Source organism: Artibeus jamaicensis, unplaced genomic scaffold (genome assembly GCF_021234435.1).
Source record: "Artibeus jamaicensis isolate MK-2021 breed Jamaican fruit bat unplaced genomic scaffold, CSHL_Jam_final scaffold_1964, whole genome shotgun sequence".
Lineage (NCBI taxonomy): Eukaryota > Metazoa > Chordata > Mammalia > Chiroptera > Phyllostomidae > Artibeus > Artibeus jamaicensis.
In genome coordinates, this window is record NW_026522030.1 from 13,900,022 (window position 1) to 13,920,905 (window position 20,884).

General features: G+C 37.5%; 1 protein-coding gene across 1 annotated transcript; it reads right to left on the minus strand.

Annotated features, from left to right (window-relative positions):
* Positions 1–840: 840 nt before the first annotated feature.
* On the minus strand, positions 841–1,788 carry LOC119034854 (olfactory receptor 13D1). The gene is given in 1 exon segment (XM_037126001.2): positions 841–1,788. A coding segment is annotated over 1 exon segment (948 nt).
* Positions 1,789–20,884: the final 19,096 nt, after the last annotated feature.

A 20,884-nucleotide genomic window follows, 5' to 3' on the forward strand; every position in this document is an offset into this window, starting at 1 on the left:
TACTGACTCCTATAACTAAACAGAATAATTGTGAGTCTGAGGTTAATACCAGGATCAGACACACTTTCCCTCCATCTTTCAATACCTCTTTGTCTCTCAGGCTCTCCCCACATGTTGGTAAAGATTGCCCCAAGGTTTACACTTGACCAGTTTAGCAACTCTAGCAGAAAGAATGCCTCTGTTCTCATACAGAGACAACATCCTTGAGTTGAGTTTAATTAGCCTGGCAGGACTCACTTGCCATGCTAAATGAATCACTGTGACTGCAGGGATTTGCTTCTTTAATTGCCTAAGCTTTTGTTCTACACTTATCACTATTTCCAGAGGTTAGGGTCAGCCCCATCTAGTACCACACAGACCTATAGGGACTGACTGTTTAATTATCAAAAGAAAAAAACATGCATTCTTTTACCAGAAGAGGGAATGCTGGACCATAAGACAATAGATGTACAATTCAAAGTGACTGAGAAAAGGAGACCAGGAAAACAAGGAAGAGATAGGAAGTAGATGGAAGAGGGGACAGGACAAGAAGGAGGAGGAAATGAAGAAGAGAGGAAAATGAGAAAGAGAGGAGAAAGGAGACCACGGAGAGGAGAGGAGAGGAGAGAGATTAATCTTGAGGAAAAGCCATGTGTCCTATATGGCACCATGGGCAAAACTACATACAGTTAGAAACCTCAGACAAGACACTATTCAGGGGGGTTTACATGATTGTTCTGTGTTGTGAAGAAGGGAGACCCATATTTGGTTTTACAAGCAGACTGTGTTCTTGACTTCACTTGTGAATACCAAAGGTTTGATATGGTCCCACACTGAGGATATCACATGTCTCAAGTCTTTTCATGGCTTCAAAATATACAGGTATCTTCTCAGGACTTTCTTCATTGCTTCTTTTACTTCTTTATTCCTCAGGCTGTAGGTGATGGGGTTCAACATTGGGGTTACCACTCCGTAAGACAGTCTGATGATTTCATTGGATGGTTTTGTGTCCTTTGATTGGGGCTTCGTGTACATAAAAAGGGCAGAACCACAGAATAAGATGAAAACAGTCAGGTGGGCTGAACAGGTAGAAAAGGCTTTTGTTCTCCCTTCAACAGAATTAATTCTTAGGATGGAAGAGAGGATGAAAACATAGGAGATAAAAATTAACAGTAGAGGAATCATCAATAAAACAATACTTGCCACTGTCATGATAAGCACATTTATGGAGATATCTGCACATATGAGTTTAAGAAGAGCCAGAATCTCACAGGTAAGGTGGTCAGTGATGTTATTCCCACAGAAGGGCAATACCATTGTTAGGACGGTTTGTGCTGAGGAGTTTAGACAGCTGCCTATGATCCAAGACCAGGCAGCCATGTGCACCTAACGTGCCCTGTTCATGAGGATGGGGTACCTCAGTGGGTTACAGATAGCCGCATACTGGTCATAGGCCATCACAGCCAGGAGGACACACTCAGTGCAGCCCAAACCAAGAGAGACAACCATCTGCAGAGCATAGCCAATGAAGGAGATTAATTTTCTTTCAGACCTAAATATGATGAGCACTGGGGGAATGGATGATGATGTTTAGGAGATGTCCAAGAATGAGAGCTTCCCAAGGAAGAAATGAATAGGAGTGTGAAGGCGAGAATCTGGAATACTGATGATAATGAGGAGGCTATTTTCCAGGAGGATTATTGCATACATGATGAGACAGAGTGCAAACAGAAAGAGCTGGAGCTCTGAGTATTGGGAGAGTCCCACCAGAAAGAATTCGGTCACGGCTGAGTAATTCCCCATCTCCATGTGTCCATATCACCTGGAAGGTTTAGAAAAGGACAAGATGTAGGAAATTTTGGCTTTTTAAATGTAGATGTATCGCATGACTGTCACTTACATTATTTTGTTTTATTCTTAGAACAAAGCCTGGAATGGCAAGAATAGGGATGTTAAGTAATTTTATTAATGATGGAGCAGGCACTGAGAGAGCAACACTGCTGAGGCTCATGCAACAGCAGAAGCTGGAAATTGTGCTGAAAAATTTCAGGCTTCTAGTTAAATAAAATATAGGGACAAATTACTTTCAAATGTGCATATGTAAGAATATCTTCATTAATGAATATTTGGAAGTATAACTGAATTCTAATAAAGCTAGATCCAATTTAAAGTATATATATTCAGTTCCATGCCACTTATCTTCTGTATGGCTGTTTTAGGTTACTTTTTTTGAGTCTCAACTACCTCAGCTACTAATTTTAGCTCGTAAAATAGGTCAAGGGGCAGAACAAAGCTATAATTCTGGCATTTTGTTGTGAGAACTAAGTTAGATAACATCTATTAAATGACAGGCATAGTAGGTGATTCCAACATGTCATCTAAAATTATGCATAACATAATGGAATATAATAAAATATATAATACAGTATGACAATGTTAAGTATATATTAATAAATATTTTAAATTATGCCTTTTAAGTCTACTTGACTGACCAGGAAAAAAAGTTGCTTAAAAAAAATTTAGGGCAAGGGGATTGAGGTTTCAGACCATAGTTAATGGAATGTGAATATTTTCTGATTCAAGAAATAATCTGATCCAGAATCAGGGGACATCTGTCCAGTTAAGAGTCTGGGACTCAGGGCCTGGAATCTGCTCTACTTTAATATAAGTCACTTCATGTAACATTTCTTCCTAACTTTTGTGATTTTCCAATGGTTTTTCCCCTTCTATTCTTCTTTCTTTACCACTTACCTCTTAGATGCATATTTTATGTTTTTCTCCAGGCAAATTTATATCATTTTATAAATACTTATTAATATATACTTTTCCTCAATTTTTATATTTGATACTTTGGAATGCATATACAGGTCTTCCATATTATTTTAAGTTTTGTCCATGAGTCTTCCACATGTGTCTGATTGATAATGGCTAATTTTTATGGAGCACTGTGTTGTAAACACATTACAGTGTTGTAAGCTCATTACATGGGATTCATTAACTCATTTAATTTGCAACATAACTCTAGATAACTTCTTTTACACAATTATGATGTGCCTTATTGTGTTCCTTCTTGGGTCCAACTTCTTTGGGACTCTCTGAGCTTCCTGGATTTCCTGGAAGTCTATTGCCTTTGCCAGATTGGGGAAGTTCTCCTTTATTATTTGTTCAAATAAGTTTTCCACTCATGGCTGTTCCTCTTCCCCTTCTGGTATCCCTATAATTTGGATGTTGGAGCGTTTAAAGATGTCCTGGAGGTTCCTAAACCTCTCCTCATTTTTTTGAATTCTTGTTTCTTCATATTTTTCTGTTTGGTCATTTTTTCCTTCCTTCTGGTCTGCTCCCTTGATTTGAGTCCCAATTTCCTTTCCATTACTATTGGTTTCCTGTGCATTACCATTCATTTCAATTAGTTTAGCCTTCACATGTTCCTCTAATTTGTGACTATAATCAACCAGTTCTGTGAGCATCCTGATCACCAATGTTTTGAACTGTGCATCTGAAAGTTTGGCTATTTCTTCATTGCTTAGATTTATCAGCTTTGGGGCTCTGAGTTGTTCTTGAGCCATGTTTTGATCTGTCCACACCTGTTACATATGAGGAGAGGCGCCTTAGGTGTTCACCAGGGCGCGGCCACCTGGGTGGCTGTTTTGTGATGCTGTATGTGGGGGTGGGGTCAGAGAGGGAGCAATGGCGGTCCTCTCTGCTCGCCCAGTCCGCCTCACCGCTCACTCCTGCCAGTTTATCTGAGCTCAAATGTGCGAGCCTGCTGCCCTGCGCAGGCCGCCAGGGCCTGCTCGATGTGTCTCAACGCTCGCCTCTTCACTGGTTTATCTGCTTGCAAATGCACGACTGACTGCAGACAGCCAGCTGCACCTCTTCCCTGGGTCCGCCTGTAGCTGCCCTGCAACTGGGATCCACGCCTTGGGCTGCCTGTGCAATGCCTGGGGTCTGGGGATCTTTTTTGCCCGACCCGCTCTGCTGCTCACTTCGCTCCTCTCACCGGTTTAGCTGAGTGGGTCGTTGTTTTCGGACTCCGTATTCGATGTTCTGTGTAGTTTGATTGCGTTTATTGTTGTTAAAACTTTGTTGTTTTTAGATTTGGTTGTGCGAGGACGCAAAGTATTTCCACCTACGCCTCCATCTTGGTGGAAGTCCCTGCATTATTTCTTTATGCACGTGTACTTGTTATCTTAAGCAGGAAGGGCTTCTTTCAACTAAGGTATTATCTTTTGTAGGAAAATTTTCTTACCTCTTTGTTTAAGTAGGATGCCTCTGCTATATGTTATCACAGAAGCCCTGCACTTCCCGATCTCCTCATGTCCTTCATTTACTCTTTTACTCAACATATACTATGGCACATGTACTGTGATGTATGATAGGGATCTGCTGTAAATGTTGGACTTTTAGAATGGACACTGGGTGCAGAATACTTATGATAGTTATTTTATATTTTAAGAAACAAATAATTTATGTGCTATATAACATGTTCCAATGTGAAAAAGTTTTAGAACACTTTGTAAATTATTTTATTCAACTAAAATTGCCCTTTTTATAACCCAGGCTGTCAAAGAAAGAATAAAACTATATTCAATCCCACTTATGAATGCATGTGCAAAGAATACAAAGTACATCCAAATTGCACACTAAAATAATGTCATTTATTTTATTAATGCATGGAATTCTAAATTCATGCTTGAAAATCTATCAATATAATATACAAAACAAATCAGTAACAAAATAAAATACATTGTTATCTAACTAGATGCCCCAAAGCAATGATAGAATGCTACATTAATTCTTGATGAAACCTCTTAGTAATCTAGAGCTAGGAGGCTAAATCATTAAGATGGAAATTTGTATCTCTTTCAAACTATTGGTCAACATAATTCCAAATGGTAAGATGCTGGAGATAATTTTTCTAAAATCATTCATAGGTGCATTATTATTATTATTTTACATTTTCCCCCCAAAGATCCAACAATAGAAGAGAAAAACAGAAATAAGTGACATTGAAGGTAATATATTTCAAGTTCAATCATGTTTCAACAGAGGCTATAAGTTTTTTTCCTCTAGGATACTGAAATTCTAGCATGTAATGATTATGGTATATATGTGAAAAGACAGCATCACATGTAATATTACCAGTGCAAATTGTAGTCTTGGAGAAGAGTTAAGGACAAGGCATAATACTCATGATATGATATTACACAAAAAGGGGAAGCTCTAATAATGTTTGCAAATATATCTATGTATATATATTTGCAAATATATTTCAGATATCTATATCTATATGTATATATACACTATAGTTTCTGGAGAAACTACTCCAAAATAATTATTGTTGTTTTCTCTGGAATATGGGATTTGAGGCATTAATGCCTCATTAAAGGCATTCTATCTATATTTTTATATTTTTGAAATAATTTTAGTTATTCTATATTTTATGATTATAAATATCAGAAATACTATTTTCAAATTTTTCTTGGGAGGGAATAATGGCTAGGACATCGGTAACTTTGGCCCTTGATATCTTTAAGACTCAAGTAGGAAATAAAACAGTCAATGGACAGGCAGCTGGAAGGGGATAGGCAGTTGTTGCTTTATATTACATAGACTAATTTAGTGCAATGCAGTGTTCTGAGTTCAGCCAATCAATCTCACACATCTATCCACCATATCAGACATATTGACACAGCCTCAACTGTTGCAAAAGGATTCTAGAACTTACTACTTAGAATGTGACCAAGCTTAGTAGTGCAGATTGGATGGACTATAGAGCACCCAACAGTGTCATACAAGAAAAGAGAAAGACAAAGGAGATACCTGGTCTTTCTCTTTTCTTGTATGACAAAGGAGGAAGCGTGGGCAAACCTCAGAAACTTCTTTTACCTATGCTTTTCTTTCCTGCCATAAAGGATTAAAATTTCAGTTTCTTCATTCTCCAAGTTTTGTTCATCTCTCTTTAAAGGCTCAGTTTTTAGCTTGGTCCTCACCACTGGGCATCACCTATGGAAAGAAATCAAACTCTGTTTGAGAACTTAGGGTCATGAGCCATTCACCCTTTTTTCCCCCTACCCCTGACTCCCCCACCCCGTGTGTATTAATTGGAGAGAGTAGTAGTTTGTAAAGCACTTTTACTCATCCAGACCCCCTGATTTTAACCCAAGGACGTTTTTGAAGCAGGGTAAAGCACACTCACGTTGGAAGATTTCCTCAAGAGGAAATGTTCACCACTAAACATTGCATCCTATATCCCGCTTTGTCCACTTTTTCCTACTACTTATAAAGAAAGCATTTGTCCTAATATAAATGATCCAGAACGCTTTTTCAAGTAAATGACCCTCCAGAAGCTTTAAAAGAAGTTGATAATAAGCAATACTGGATGAGTTAGAAATAGGTCCTCATCTCCTTTTTCTACATGGTTTTGAGAATTATTCTGAGTTTCTTTTCACTAACATTGTTGTGTGGGTACCCAGTACAATTCTTTGTTACTGGGATCACAACTGAAATTTTATGCTCTTGTATGAGCCTCTATTTGAGCAATAGGCTCACATCTGGGACTGGTTAGAAAATGCACTGTCCTTACTTCTGGAGCTGTGCCATAGGAGCTCTGCCCCCGCCCTCACTTCTTTGTGCTTATTTCCAGTAAGGTATCTTTATAGAGACAGGCTATGTTTTAATTGAAAGAACAGTTGTGTTGGAGTCAGGGTACCAAGAGTTCAGGCTTGGCTCTGGGGCTTAGTAGCTGTACCAGCCTGGAGTCAGGCATTTAACATGAGTATGATGTAAAATGGGGCACAGCACTGACTGTGGGGTTGTTGTAAGGATGAACATAATGTACCTGGAAGATGCAGGTAGAGAGGGAGCCCGCAATGTTAGTTTAATCTGAACTCCTGAGCTATCATTTTCTCCTTTCCCACCATAAGGAGAAACGACTAATACAAAGTGATGTTTGTAAATACCCGAGGTGTTTCCTTCACCCAACAATCCTCATTTTCCATGATTTTTCACTCTTTTATACAAAACTTTTAAAATAAAAACATTTGGAATTTCTTGTTCCCATATCTTCTCTCCTTCCTGAAAATAACTCTGCCCAATTCTGCTGAACTCTGTCTCATTTAAGCATCATTGTGGGATCTTCGAATTCTCACAGTAGGTAGCTTGGTTTACTGGGAATACAAGCCTCAAAACAAGGGAGCCATTTAGACACAAGCATGAATAACTCTGCTCAGTATTCCTTTTCTTCAGTGTTTCACTAACTTTTTCTTTCTATATATGGACGTTTCTGTGGGTATTCCTTCTTAGATTATTTCAAATCTTAGCTATCTTCTCTTTAATCTATAGTCATGATATTAGGGCCCACAGGCAAATATCCACAATGCCAGATAACTGCTAGTGCTGCTGAGGGGGAGAGACCAAAAATAAAGTGTTCATCCCAAATAGGCAGTCAGTAACAATTTTACGTCAATAGTAAGTCAGTGTGCCTCATAAGTACCCTCTAACCTCTCGGCCCTGGACAGTTCTAGAGGGTACACCAGTGGCTCTGATAGCCAATTCAAACACTTTTGTTTTCTTCTAAGAGAACCTGTTATCTTGGAAGTGATTTCAAGTTGAACTTTTAAATCTTGCTGAAGATAGGAACTTTTAGATGTATTAGAAGTAGTGTCTTAAAGACCTAAACTGTCTTAAAGACCTAATCTTACTTACTAAAAAGCAATTTTTCTTTGAATTATTTTTTCCAGATTATGTCTGATGCAATAGTACATATTCATTGTAGAAAATGTGGGAAATTCAGAGATGCCCAATGGAGAAAATTAAAGTCCCTCACAATTTCAGATATAATGTGTTGGTATATTGATTATTTTTTAAAAGATTTTATTTATTTTATTTTTAGGGAAAGGGAGGGACAAAGAGAGAAAGAGAGAAAGAGAGAGAGAGAAACATCAATACAGTGTCTAATACCCATGTGCCATTTGTTAAATAGTTCATTTTTTACTTATTACTACTGCCATTTTAGTATCAAATATCAAATTTATTTAGGATAAACTTTCATATGTGCCCATGGTGTCTCTGAATTCTGTACTCTGTTCCTTTGCTGTATCTGCCTTTACCTGTACCAGTAACACACTCTCTGAAATGCTACAGCTTTATGTCTTGATATCTGGTATATTGAGTATACATTTCTTATTCTACTGCACTTTCATGGCTATTGTTGGCCCTTTCCTTTTTATGACGTGTAGGATCAACTTAACCAATGTAAAATATCCTATCTTATTTTGTTTGTAATAACATTAATTTTTTTAAACTTTATTTTTATTGTTAACAGTATTACAGATGTCCCCATTCCCTCTCTCCTTGCCCATCTCAGCACAGCCTCCACTCCTCCTTCCCTCTGGCCATTACCACACTGTTGTCTGTGTCTGTGTGTCATGCATGTATGATCTTTGGCTCATCTCTTCCCCTTCTTTCATCCAGTTTCCCCTTCCCCGCTCTGTGGGGGCAACTTTGCCTGCAAAGTCCCCCCCGCCCATCCACCATGGATGAAAGTAAAACTACCAAGACAGGATCTGCTTGGGGAGAAAAGGTGGCCAATCTCTCAGAGGATTGAAAGGCCAAGAGGCTTTTCTTCAATTGCCTTTTATTGGGTTTGTTTGCACAAGAATACAGGTAAGGATCAAACAATAGATAGCATTCAAAGAACTATGAAGCCTTATTCTCAGTCAGGGTCAGATAGCTAAAGAGCCATAAAACTTTGAGGAACAAACTTCTTGCTTGAACCCTTATCATTTAAATGAGAGCATTCTAAACAAAGCAGGTTTCACAGGATTCTACACATTCTTTCTTAGGCCTGATCATCCGGAGAACCTGCCCTTTCCAGCACAGGGCTGCACCACCTTCCCCATCATAGGTTTTCAGGCTTAAGTGGATTAGAGCCAGGAAGCACTTCTCCCAGACAGACATGGGGACTCATCAGAATAGCTAAGGGGGGGGGCAAGGGTCCATCACTCCCTCTTTGTTGCAGCCGCCCTCCCAAGTCCTTACATGATGGCCTCCACAGTGATCCTGTCTGGCCTAGGTTGCCCCTCCTCTGAAGGGTCATACTTGTTATAGACTAACCGACCAAGCATTGGGGGACAGGGGACAAGCTTGGTCTCCTTAGTGGCTCAAATTACAGAGGTTGCTCACTCAGCCTTAGCCATCAGGGGCAGTTACAACTCCTGAAACCAGGTAGAGTGGTTCCTAACACTGCTCCACTTTGACAGCTGTCATTCTGTCCATGTATCCATGACTCTGTTTCTATTTTGTTCCTGAGTTTATTTTGTTCATTAGATTTCACATACAAGTGAGATCATCGGGGAACTAGGTTGAATTTTTAAAAGTTGGGGGAAAATTGATATATTTACTTTTAATTTTCTAATGTGGACAAAATAGAGCTTCACAATTTACTTGGGTTATTATTATTATTTTTTTTAATTTGGGGGATAGAGGAAGAGAAACATCAATTTTTTGCTCTACTCATCTATGTATTCATTGGTTGTTTCTTGAATGTGCCCTTGTGGGAGATTGAATCTGCAACCTTGGCATATGAGGTTGGTGCTCTAACCAACTGAGCTTCCTAGCCAGGACTTTACTTAGGTTTTTTTAATGTCCTTTAATAATTTCACATTTAATAGTAATTTTATTATCATTAAATTTTTAATATTGTGGATTTTTTCAGTCTATTTCTAACTTATTATCTTCAGTATGTTTTAAATTTCCAGACTTAAAAGACTATTGAGAGATTATATTTCCAATATTTATTGTTAATACTTTTGTGTTCTGACTAGAGTTCAGGTTTACATGGTACTGATTCTTTGGTACTTATTGAGACTTGCCTTCTAATATTGTATCAGTTTTTATAAATATTTCATTTGGGTTTAAAAATATCTTCTAATGTTTCAATGCAAAGTTATGTGTATGTGTGTGTTTATTCACCTATTTGAAACAGGTATATTAAATTTCCCCTTTTTATTATAGATTTGTCTTTTCCTTGTAATTCTGTCAACATTCAGAGTGTCCATATTGAAGCTGAGATGTAAGGTTCATAAGGAAATTTTTTTTGTTACTGGTAAATTCTCTGGTAATGCTTTTTGCCTCAAGGTCTTTTTAGCCTAATTTAATTAAAACAGCTCTTTCTTTTTGATTGGGCTTTGTGTGGTATACACTTTTTCATCACATTACTTTCTAACTTTATCACATTTTATAAACTTTTCTTATAAATAGAATATAACTGGTTAGTTAAATTTACTTCTGGGATGGAAGATCATTTTAGCATTAGAAAATATGTTGATGTAATTCTCCACAATATCAACTGATATCTTCTAACTAGAGGAGGGAGCTACTGGTGTCTAGCATGTAGGACCAGGGTTAGCACCAGATGCCCTGCAATGCCCAGGGGCAACTCCCCACAGTGGCGGATTATCCAGCCCAAAATATCAACAGTGCCAAGCTTGAGAAACTCTGGTATAGAGGAAGGGCATCATTAAAAACCTCTTCATAGACTTAGGGCCATTTAAAAAGTTTAATTAAGGAATAAATGTTGTTGGAAGCACCAAACTCCTATTGCTAAGGTGCATGCAATTTGACATGTGCTGGGGAACTAGTAGTCTCCTCAGAAATAGCTGAAAATAGGTGAAAGCATATTCTAGATAACACAGTCCGCCAAAGAAATTTGCTGTTTCCTTTTTTCCTCATTATTTAAAAATTTGATTGTAAATATTCTGATATGTTTCTTTGCTCACCTGCCCTTTTCTTGTGTCCATCTCCCAGAAATAACAATGAAAACCCTGACTATAGATGAGTATAGAAAATTAAGTTTCATAGAGATCATTAAAAATTATTTTTAATTTCTCTTAGTAGGAGTTGTAAATAACTTATTAACAAGTTTTATATTTTTAAAGTAGTATTAATTTTTATTCATTTTGTATGTAGAAAATTGTATGGGGTAATGAAAACTTCATCTCTTCCTTTGTAATCCTTGTATATCTAATTTTTCATTTTTTAAAAAATTTGAGTTCTAGTCCAATGTTGATAGAGGCAAAAACACATTTTTATCTCATTTTGAACACTAAAAGCAATATATGTTTAATATTTCATCATTAACTATGGTACTTGCTGTAGATTTTTGATAGGTATCTTTTAGCAGGTTGAGGAAGTTCTGTTATGATTGGCAAAGATTTAAAAAAGTTATAAATGGATGTTGAATTTATTATTATCAACTGTTTTTTTCTGCATTTATTAAAATGGGCATGCTTTTTAAATTATGAAACTTTGGAAGAATTTCCCTAAAAGTCAGTCAAAGATTACTTCATTAACATAATCATCATAATTATTTAATATTACTTTTTTCTGAAATATCCAACTGATAGATCATTGTAAATTTTTTCTAGAATGCTGAACATCTCATATGTGGTGGTGGAACATGCTAAAATACGTGAGAAAACAAATTCATTTGTTATAGCACTAAAAATTGTGATCTTGGAGAAGAGTTAAGGATAAGGAAAAATGCTCATAATATAATATGTGATAAAAGCAAGTTTTGTGGCATCATAATTGTATATATATATGAAAGAAATCATACCAAAATATTAATTGTGGTTTCCTTTGTCAGACTGAATTTTGAAGCATACATTTCACACATAGTAGGCAGCATATCTTACTCCAAAATGGCATAGATACTTCTCCTTATTCTATTAAATACAACTAAAAGTCCAGATGTTTTGTATACATATAAAAGCATGAGAAGACTCTGAAACATGGAGAGTAAAAAAAGACCAGCAAGGGACTTTGGGACCTAAGGAACCATAAAGGAGTGGTCTCCTTGGTTTTCTTTTTGCCTTCTATATATTCCAGACTGAGTACTATGTAAGCCAACAACTTAGAAATGAACTAATGGAAACAAAAGAAGGACCCAGAAAATCTTACTCTCTCTAGTCATAGGACCAGAACAGGAGTGGTTTAGCAAGACAGAAAGCGTTATGGCAATAGTTGCCCTATTTCAGCCAAACACCATAGAAAAATACTGCAACCCAACCTCCTCTCCCCATCTTTCAGCTCCAGACGGGATTTCAAAAGAGGACAATGGGAAGTCAGGGCTTTCACCATAGCCCAGTGATAATTAATCTTCCCACTACTGTGTCAGAAAGATCCTCTGAGGAACCTAGACTTCCACCCCATTTGGAGTGAATGAGGTGGTGGCTCCCTTTCCTAAAGGCAGCATGGTTTTAGAGGAGGCCTGCTAACGTGAAAGATTTGAAGATTCAGATTGAATTGTTCTTAAATAAAAAAGGTACCAATGAATATTAATCTTCATACAAAGATTTGAGCATCTTAATTTGAATGATAAAAGACAATCTCTTTTATGCAACAGAAAGATGAACAGTTGTTAGAGTTATTTAGGCAAGGAATTTAGAGCAGCCATTGTAAAATACTTCAGTGAGCAATTTTGCACACACTTGAAACAAATGAAAAAATGGAAGGCATAAACAGATAAACTCTCAGAAAATATATAAAAAATATAAATAAGAATGAAAGGGAGACTCTGGTCAAGATGGTAGCATAGGTAAATGTGGTGCTCACATCCTCCAACAACCACATCAAAATGATTAAAACTGAACTACAGAAAAACAGTTATTCAGAACCACCTGAAACCTAGCTGAATGGAAGTCCTACAACTAGGGATTTAAAGAAGCTATACTGAGATTGGTAGGAGAGGCAGAGACAAGGAACAGGCTGGTCCCACACTTGCTTGTGGCAGATAAAAACTGGGAGGGATATCTTGGCTGCAGGGCACATCCTGAGAGGACTTTCAACCCCACACCAGGCCCCCAGCCCAGGGTTTTGGTGCCAGGAAGAGAAGTCTCTATACCTTCTGGCTGCAAAAACTAGTAGGGATTATGGCTAAGTGAGACAGAAGCTTCTGGAGTCCCAGGCAGTTCCTCTTCAAGGGTGACATTGGGGCTTAATCTGACTCACTCCCTCTGTGCTCCAGCACTGGCACAGCAACTTAAAAGGCACCAGGGAAATACAGGGAGGAACTAAATTCTCTAGCATTAGGGTGAAAGCTGGGGGGACAGTTTTCTGTCAGACAGCAGTGCTGGCAGAAGCCATTGTTCTTTTGATAAGTCCTGCCCCAACAGAACCAGCAGGTGGGTGCCATATCAGAGGCTCCATCAACCTGGCTCACACTGTTTGCCCCACACTGGCCCTGTCCCAGGGCCTCTCTGAGGCCCTGTCCACACAACTGTGGGCCCACCCAAGCTGTTTCCTGTGGCTTTTCTGTATGAATGGCTTGTCTTGGTTCATGCTTCAGCTTTTCCAACAACCACAGGAAAATCTTGTGCTTGAGCACCCACTTGTTGTTCAAACAAGCAACATCTGCCCTTGGTGTGCCCCGTTCCTTTCTCTAAGTGGCCCCAGGCCTGGCAGTAGCAACAGCCATCCTTGGTTCACAGTTTGGCCTCACATAGTCCAGGAAAAGTAACAGCCATCTGCAGACTGCTTTGTATCTCATGTCACGTCGCCCCAGGCAGAACACAGGAGGTCATTGACCTTGGTTCATACCTCCCAGGAGGCCCCAGAGTCAGTGCACCCAAAGGATAGCTTCAGACCACATTGAAGCACCACCCAACCACCTTCACAATTGACACATGTAAGGGCAAACTCAGCAGGCACCAGAGCTCTGCTGAAATAAATCCTGCTCTATGGGGTGGGCCCCTGCACAGCTGATTCTTTGAGGTAGTTGGTGGTTGTACCCAGTCTTTGCAGCTAATTGGACTGGAAGTAAATCTCTCCCATTGATGTGCCAACAGCAATCAAGGCTTAAGTACTGTAGGAAGGTATACACAGCCTACCTGGGCAGGTGCACATAAGGTGCCCAGCTCAGGTGAAGGGAGAGACTGAGCCACTGGATCCTACAGGACACCTACAACACTAGGCCACTCTACCAAGCCCAAGAGACATGGCAGCTCTACCTAATATATAAAAACGAAGACAGCGAAGCTGCCAAAATGAAGAGACAAAGAAACATGTCCCCAGTGAAAGAATAGAACAAAATTCCAGAAAAAAATTACTAAACAAAATGGAGACAATCAATCTACTACATGCAGAGTTCAAAACACTGTTCATGAGGATGCTCGGTAAACTCAGACCTTCAACACCATGGAAAAGAACCAGCCAGAAATTAAGATCACACTAACCAAAATGAAGAATAATTTATAGGGAAAGGACAGTAAAATAGATGAAGATGACAAATCAGGGATTTGGAATATAAGGAAGCAAAAAACATCCCTAGAGAACAGCAAAAAAAAAAAATGAAGATAGGGTAAGGAGCCTCTGGAACAACTTCAAGTGTACCAACATTTGCATCATGGGGATGCTGGAAGGAGAAAATAGAGCAAGAAATTGAAAACCTATTTGAAAAAAATGATGACAGAAAACTTCCATAACCTGGTGAAGGAAATAGGCATACAAGTCCAGGGAGAACAGAGGCCCAAACAAGATGAACCCAAAGAGGCCCACACCAAAACACATCATAATTAAAATGCAAAAGGTTAAAGAGAAGAAGAATGTGAGAAGCAGCCAGAGAAACGCTCTTAGTTATTTACAAGTCAGCTCCCATAAGACTATCAGCTGGTTTCTCATAGGATCTTCGCACAAACATTCAAAGGGTTGAAAAGCAACTGCCTGCAACCAGGATTATTCTACTCAGCAAAGCTGTCATTTAGAATCAAAGGACAGACAGCTTCCCAGACGTGAAAATACTAAATGAGTTTTTCACCATCAAACCAGTATTTTATGAACCGTTAAACAATCTTCTTTAAGAAGAAGAAGAAAAAAGAAAAGTATGCACAATAAAATGAAAATACACACACATATAAATATCTCAACAATTGAATAAAAAAAAAACAAAATAAAAAAGCAGAACAGAAACCAATGCACAAGTACAGAGAATTTCTTGATGGTTGCTGTATGGGAGGTGGGTTGGAAGGATGGGTGAAAAAGGTAAAGGGATTAAGAAGTACAAATTAGTTGTTGCAGAATGGTCATGGGGGTATAAAGTACAGCAAAGGGAATATAGTCAATAATATTCTAGCAACTATGTATGGGTGCATACATGGGTACAAGATTTGTTGGGATTATCACTCAGTGAGTTATGTCTAACCACTGGGGTGTACAACTGAAACTAACATAATATTGTATGTCAACTTCAATTGAAAAATGAATATGATTTAAATTTAAAAAATAAATAAAAACTAATAATACATCAACTTATAAAATATGTTAATCCATTTTGTTAATCAAATTGTGAAAGAATGTGTTCAGAAAATTCATTTGTGCTTTCAAAATCTATATCATTTTTTCTTTAATTGTTTTGTATTCCATATGAAGTTAATAAATACTTTTTTTCCTTTGCTCATTTTGGAAATGGAGAAAAACTTTATTCTATCTTAGTCACAAAAGAATACCTATATATTGCCATGTATAATGCACACCCACATCTTTATGTGCATTATAAATAAGATTATAATATTATACCCATGGTATATAATTATTACACTCATGTATAATGTGCATCCTTATTTTTCTCTCAAAAATTTGGGCAAAATAAGCATTATACATGGCAAAATATGGTACTAATTTTTTACCTCCTTATTTCTCTTGCCATGGCTAGTTTTCATAAATCTTCTGAATAACTGCTATTCTTTTCACCTGAACAAAAATTAGATTCACCATTCTTATGGCAGGCATTTTTTGCAATAAGTTCAATAATAGAATGAAAAGGAAATTTTAGAACTGCAAAACACAGTGATGGAATAAAATTTCAGTGATTGGGCTCACAGAGGTGGTAACATGCTGGCTTTCAACAGTGTTTGATTTTCTGTTGTTTTTCTATTTAGAGGCAGAATCAAAGATTATTTTCTAACACATGTATTTTGGGTGATACATTTTCTTCTGTTCACTGGCTTCAGCCGAATCTATAGGTTTTTGTGAGTATACTATCATTCATTTCAAAACAGTTTTATATTTGTTGAGATTTATTTCTCACACTGTATATTATTATGAGTACATTATGAAAATTCCTAGCATTTAGGGATTTTTTTAGTTATATTTTCTCTAAAGTTTTAGCTTAATTCTGTATGTTCAAAGACATTCAGTGAGTTAAGTTTTTTGAAAGTATTTGAGGCTTATTTTAAGACCCATTGTATGATGTAGTATTCCTTCTGCTGTGTATTCCATATACTGAGTCTCTTATTTGAACTGTTCTATGTTTTTTTATCTAGTCTTACCATGTGATTCTTTTTTTTTGTAATTACTTTTTTCTGCTTTATGCTACCAATGTTCTCCCATATCTCATTAAAGATATTTATTTTGCTCATTCAAAATTTTTGCTCTGTTCAATGAATTCTGCCTCATATGATCTTGGGTTGTTTATTTTATTGTCTTTCATAATTGTCCTCACATTATTAGTCTGTATGGAATTCATTTTCCAAAGGAAAGGCAAAAAGTTGAGGCCCTAACTCGAGGTGGGTTCAAGGTTTGGCGATCCCTGTTTGTGTATAAGCAAATGTGTTTCTTCTCCTGGAAATCACCACCTAAGGATACATTCCTTCACCTCTTTCTAGACACTGGTCTTTCCTAAGTCCTTTTTTTCACTGATAAAAATGTCCCAACTTTTGCAGTGAGATAAGGCAGAAAGAGGGACCTCTCAGGTAGGCTGCTTTTTGTGTCCATATAGTGAATTGTTTATGCTTTACCTGTTCTTAGTTCTGTGATACTCTCATGTTACTTTCTCTGCCTTAATTTGTGAGAGTTAGAGGAGGGTCAAGTGTAATTTCCCCATGGTAATGCAGTAAGTAAAGAAGAATTAGATTAAAAATTACCCCTTCAGTCTATATCTTGTCAGTGGCTACATTCTGCTTCCTTGGGTTTCTTCTAGCTTCAATATGTTTTTCACAGTGGTACATTTTAAACCTTATCTCTACGGCATTTCCATGTTTGAGTGAGGAAGAAGTCAGAAGATTATGTTAGTTTGCTCTTTCCAGAACTGGGAATATATTACTTTCACAGTAAGTTGTTTATTGAATGATTAGATTAAAAAGAGGAGGTCTCAATTAGTAAACACTGAATAAATGAAATCAGAAAGGGAGAAGATGAGGTAATAGACTAGGGCTTGGGAATGTTGAACAACAGTAATCAATCATGTGTCTCAATAAGTTCTTCTTAGTTGTTTCTTCTTACCATTTTTGCCCTAGAAATGGATAGAAGGTTGAAGCTATAGGTGATATTTATATGGTGGGTGGGTACATTAGAGAGAACAATATGTAATCATGTATCTGTTGGGAACCACTCTGCCTGGTTTCAAGAGCTGTGTGAGCAACCTCCAGAATGTGAGCCATTAGGGAGACAAAGCTTATCTCTGGCAGCAAGCTCTGCCTCGACTTACTCCTCTGCCCCCAAAACATAGTCGATAGTCAGAAACAGGTAAGACCCCTCAGAGGTGGGGGCAACCTAAGCCAGACATGATCACTTGGGAGGCCATCATGGAAGGACTTGGGGGGCTGCAACAAAGAGGGAGTGATGGACCCTCACTCCTCACTCCCTGGCTATTCTGACATAGTTCAGCCCCCATGTCCTCTAGGAGAAGTGCTTCCTGGCTCTAATCCACTTAAGCCTGAAAACCTGTGATGGGGAAGACAGTGCAACCCTTCACCAGCTAGAGCGGGGTCCGAGGTGATCTGGCATAAGAAAGAATTCCTAACAATCCTGTGAAGCCTACTTTGCTAAGAATGCTTTTAGTTGAGTGATAAAAGCCCAAGCAGAAAATGAGTTTGTTTTTCCAAAGTCTTGTAGCCTTTAAGCTGATAGACCCTGATTTAGAAGAAACCCTAATGGTTCTTTGTATACTATCTACTGTTTACTGCCTGACAATGATTAATAAGTTATACCTGAACTCCTGGGCAAAAAAAAACAAAAACAACAAAAGCCTGTCTAGGCAAGGATCAGTGTGCTCTCCCCTTGGGAGAGTAGCCAGGCCGTCCCTTTTCCTCCACACGACTCAGTAGTCCATGTGAATTTGTCTAATGTCTCATCCGTGATGCTGTGGGCACTGCGAGCCAGTGCAAGCATCATGTATCTGCTAGAATAGCTTAGGAAAATACACTAAATATTCTCCTCTCTTCCTCATTTAAAAATTCTAAAAACAGTATGGTCTCATAGGACAGTTGTGAGCAGTACAGCCAGTACACCAGGACGTTAGGAATGGCCAGAGCTGGCAGTGGTGCTGGGTGGGGCAATGCAGGCTTGCACTGGGGTCCACGGGAGTCTTGGCCACAGCAAGTTAGGGTTGCCATGTAAGCAAATAAAAATAGATGATGCTCAGTTAAATTTGAATTATTCCTAATTGCCTTTGCATATGTACACTGGAATAAAAGAAAATATTGCATAGGAAATACTTATACTAAAAATTACTTGTTTATCTGAAATAAGTTATAAATATCTATATTATATCTCTTTAATTTTATTTCTTTAATTATTTGGCTCTACTCTAACATTTCTTTGTTTTACATAATTTGCCCATAAAACTTCTTGCAGTTACATTTGCAATGTAATATACCTTTACTGTGGCCAAATCAAAACTATTCAATTCCTTTGTCCACTGAACATTCATTAAGGAGAAAACATGTTCAACATTTCCATTTCTAGCCAGTATACTGAAAATGTATTTGCATAAATTAGGAACTCTGAGAACTGCTCTTCAAATTTGATTTGTTGAAGCATATAATACCATTTTTCATGGCATAAGTTGCTTTCCTATTGTTCAGCATTATGGTACATCTTTTGCTCAAAAAGTTTTGACAAATGTTGTCCCCTGACAAAAACGAGTGCTGTTGTCAAATTTTATTCCATTCTCCCTAACAGTACGCACGATGATTTGGACTGTTTTAATGCTGAAGAGTATTTCATAACATCCATGTATAATGATTTAATTCTTCAAGATTTGACATTGATCTCAAAAGATAGTCATGCTTGGGTCATGATGATTATCCACTTTAAGACAGAAGTTCTTTTATTGTTCTATGTGAAGTATGGTTTGCTCACCCCGTGGAAATCATTGATGTGGTCTGCTCGGGGCTGTCTCATGGCATTGTGGGCCTGACTGAAGGACAGGTTGGGTAAGTCTGGGGTATTGTGTGTGTGCAGGGTGGGGCAAAACTAGGTCTACAGTTCATATGGACAATACAATAATTCACAAATAATAATACAAGAATTAAACTCTGTTTTGTGTACTCACAACTGTAAACCTACTATTGCCACACCCTCTATTTGAACAGAGGACATGAGTGAGAATAGTTACAGTGGCTGTGCATATGATTCTAGCTGTTTTAGGGAGACCAGTGATAATAGAATGGAGCTTATGTGTTCGGAGACTCAAGGATATAGAGGTCAAAGTAAAGGTGATTAGCAGATAATTTTATTAAGAACAAAGCATCATTTTTTTTTACTTATGTGTCACAGATTACTATTGCTTCTCTCCATCAGATATAGTCCATTTTAATTTCCATGTCTTGAAATTCCATTTTACCAGGGTTGCAGTTTTAAATTTGTTCTTCCCGGAGAATGTAAAGTCAGAAGAATTATTTCTGTTTTGTGAGTTACTCTCAATTAAATTGTAGTAGCAACTTTGTTTTAATTGCTGCTAAGGGATTTCATTCCCAAAGTACCAGAAAGTTTCTAAATTCTATTCAATCCACATTGTGAACTTTAAATTGCTTTTGGGATTTAGGAACATCCTCAAAGCAGCAAAAACTTCAAGTTGCTTTGGTGCTCTATTGGCTGGTTCTTTAAAGGAGCCTCTCCTAATGAAATGACTGTAAAGAGTCCAACTTTCATCTTTACTGGAAGTCAGTTCTATTTTGCCACTGGTAAATTATTATTATTTGTAACAATAGCAATGGTAGCTACTTGTTGTTCAGGAAGACTAAGAAGCAGATAGTTCTTTTGGTTATCTTCCTGAACTTATTCAGATGGAAATTATGAGACTAGCAGTCTCATAAAATAGTAGGACTTTTGTTTCTGGCATTTTGATATAGAAATACTCTGTATTCCAGTGAAGTGGGATGCACATAATTACAACATTGCTAATGCTTAATAATATTTTGACCGACTTACTCCTCTTTATCATGGGAGATCTGGATATGCAGGGAGAGGAAGATCAGAGCAGCTGGTGGTGTAGATGGACCTGATTTCTGTGCAAGGTGAAGATAACATGTGTTTTCTCATGCTTGGAAGTAAAAGAGTAAATTCCTTGTCACTTAAATCCTTAGTTTATACATTTATTTATGTCTTGGCTCTATACTGAGAAATATCCATTAGAGTTTTTCTGAGATCAACTTGTCATTCATTAATATTTACGAGCTAGGATAGTTACCTAAATGTTCCAATTTGTACTGAAAAAGACAAAGTATAACAATTTTATCTAAAAATGTTCTTTTACAAATATCACCAATGTCTCTAGTTAATGCTCCTAAGATATTGCAGGTATACATTTCCCCCAAATTAGAAATAACCAAAAGTTCTTTTTCTAAAAATGTATGTTTTTGGTTTGTCATTTTAGCCACAGAACTCTTGTAAACCTGAAGTTGTTTCCATTGAAGCAGGATTTGTATATATCATTGTGTGTGTATGTATATGCTGAAGAACAGTGACTTTTGTTAAGGCTAACATATTGGTTGTGAAGGAACCAATTTCATCCAATAGTATTATATACATCCAATAATATTTTATATGTTTTAGATTTGTTTGGTCAAAATGTTATGGTGATACTGCATACAAAATGATTTCAAAGTCATAATGTAAGTAACAT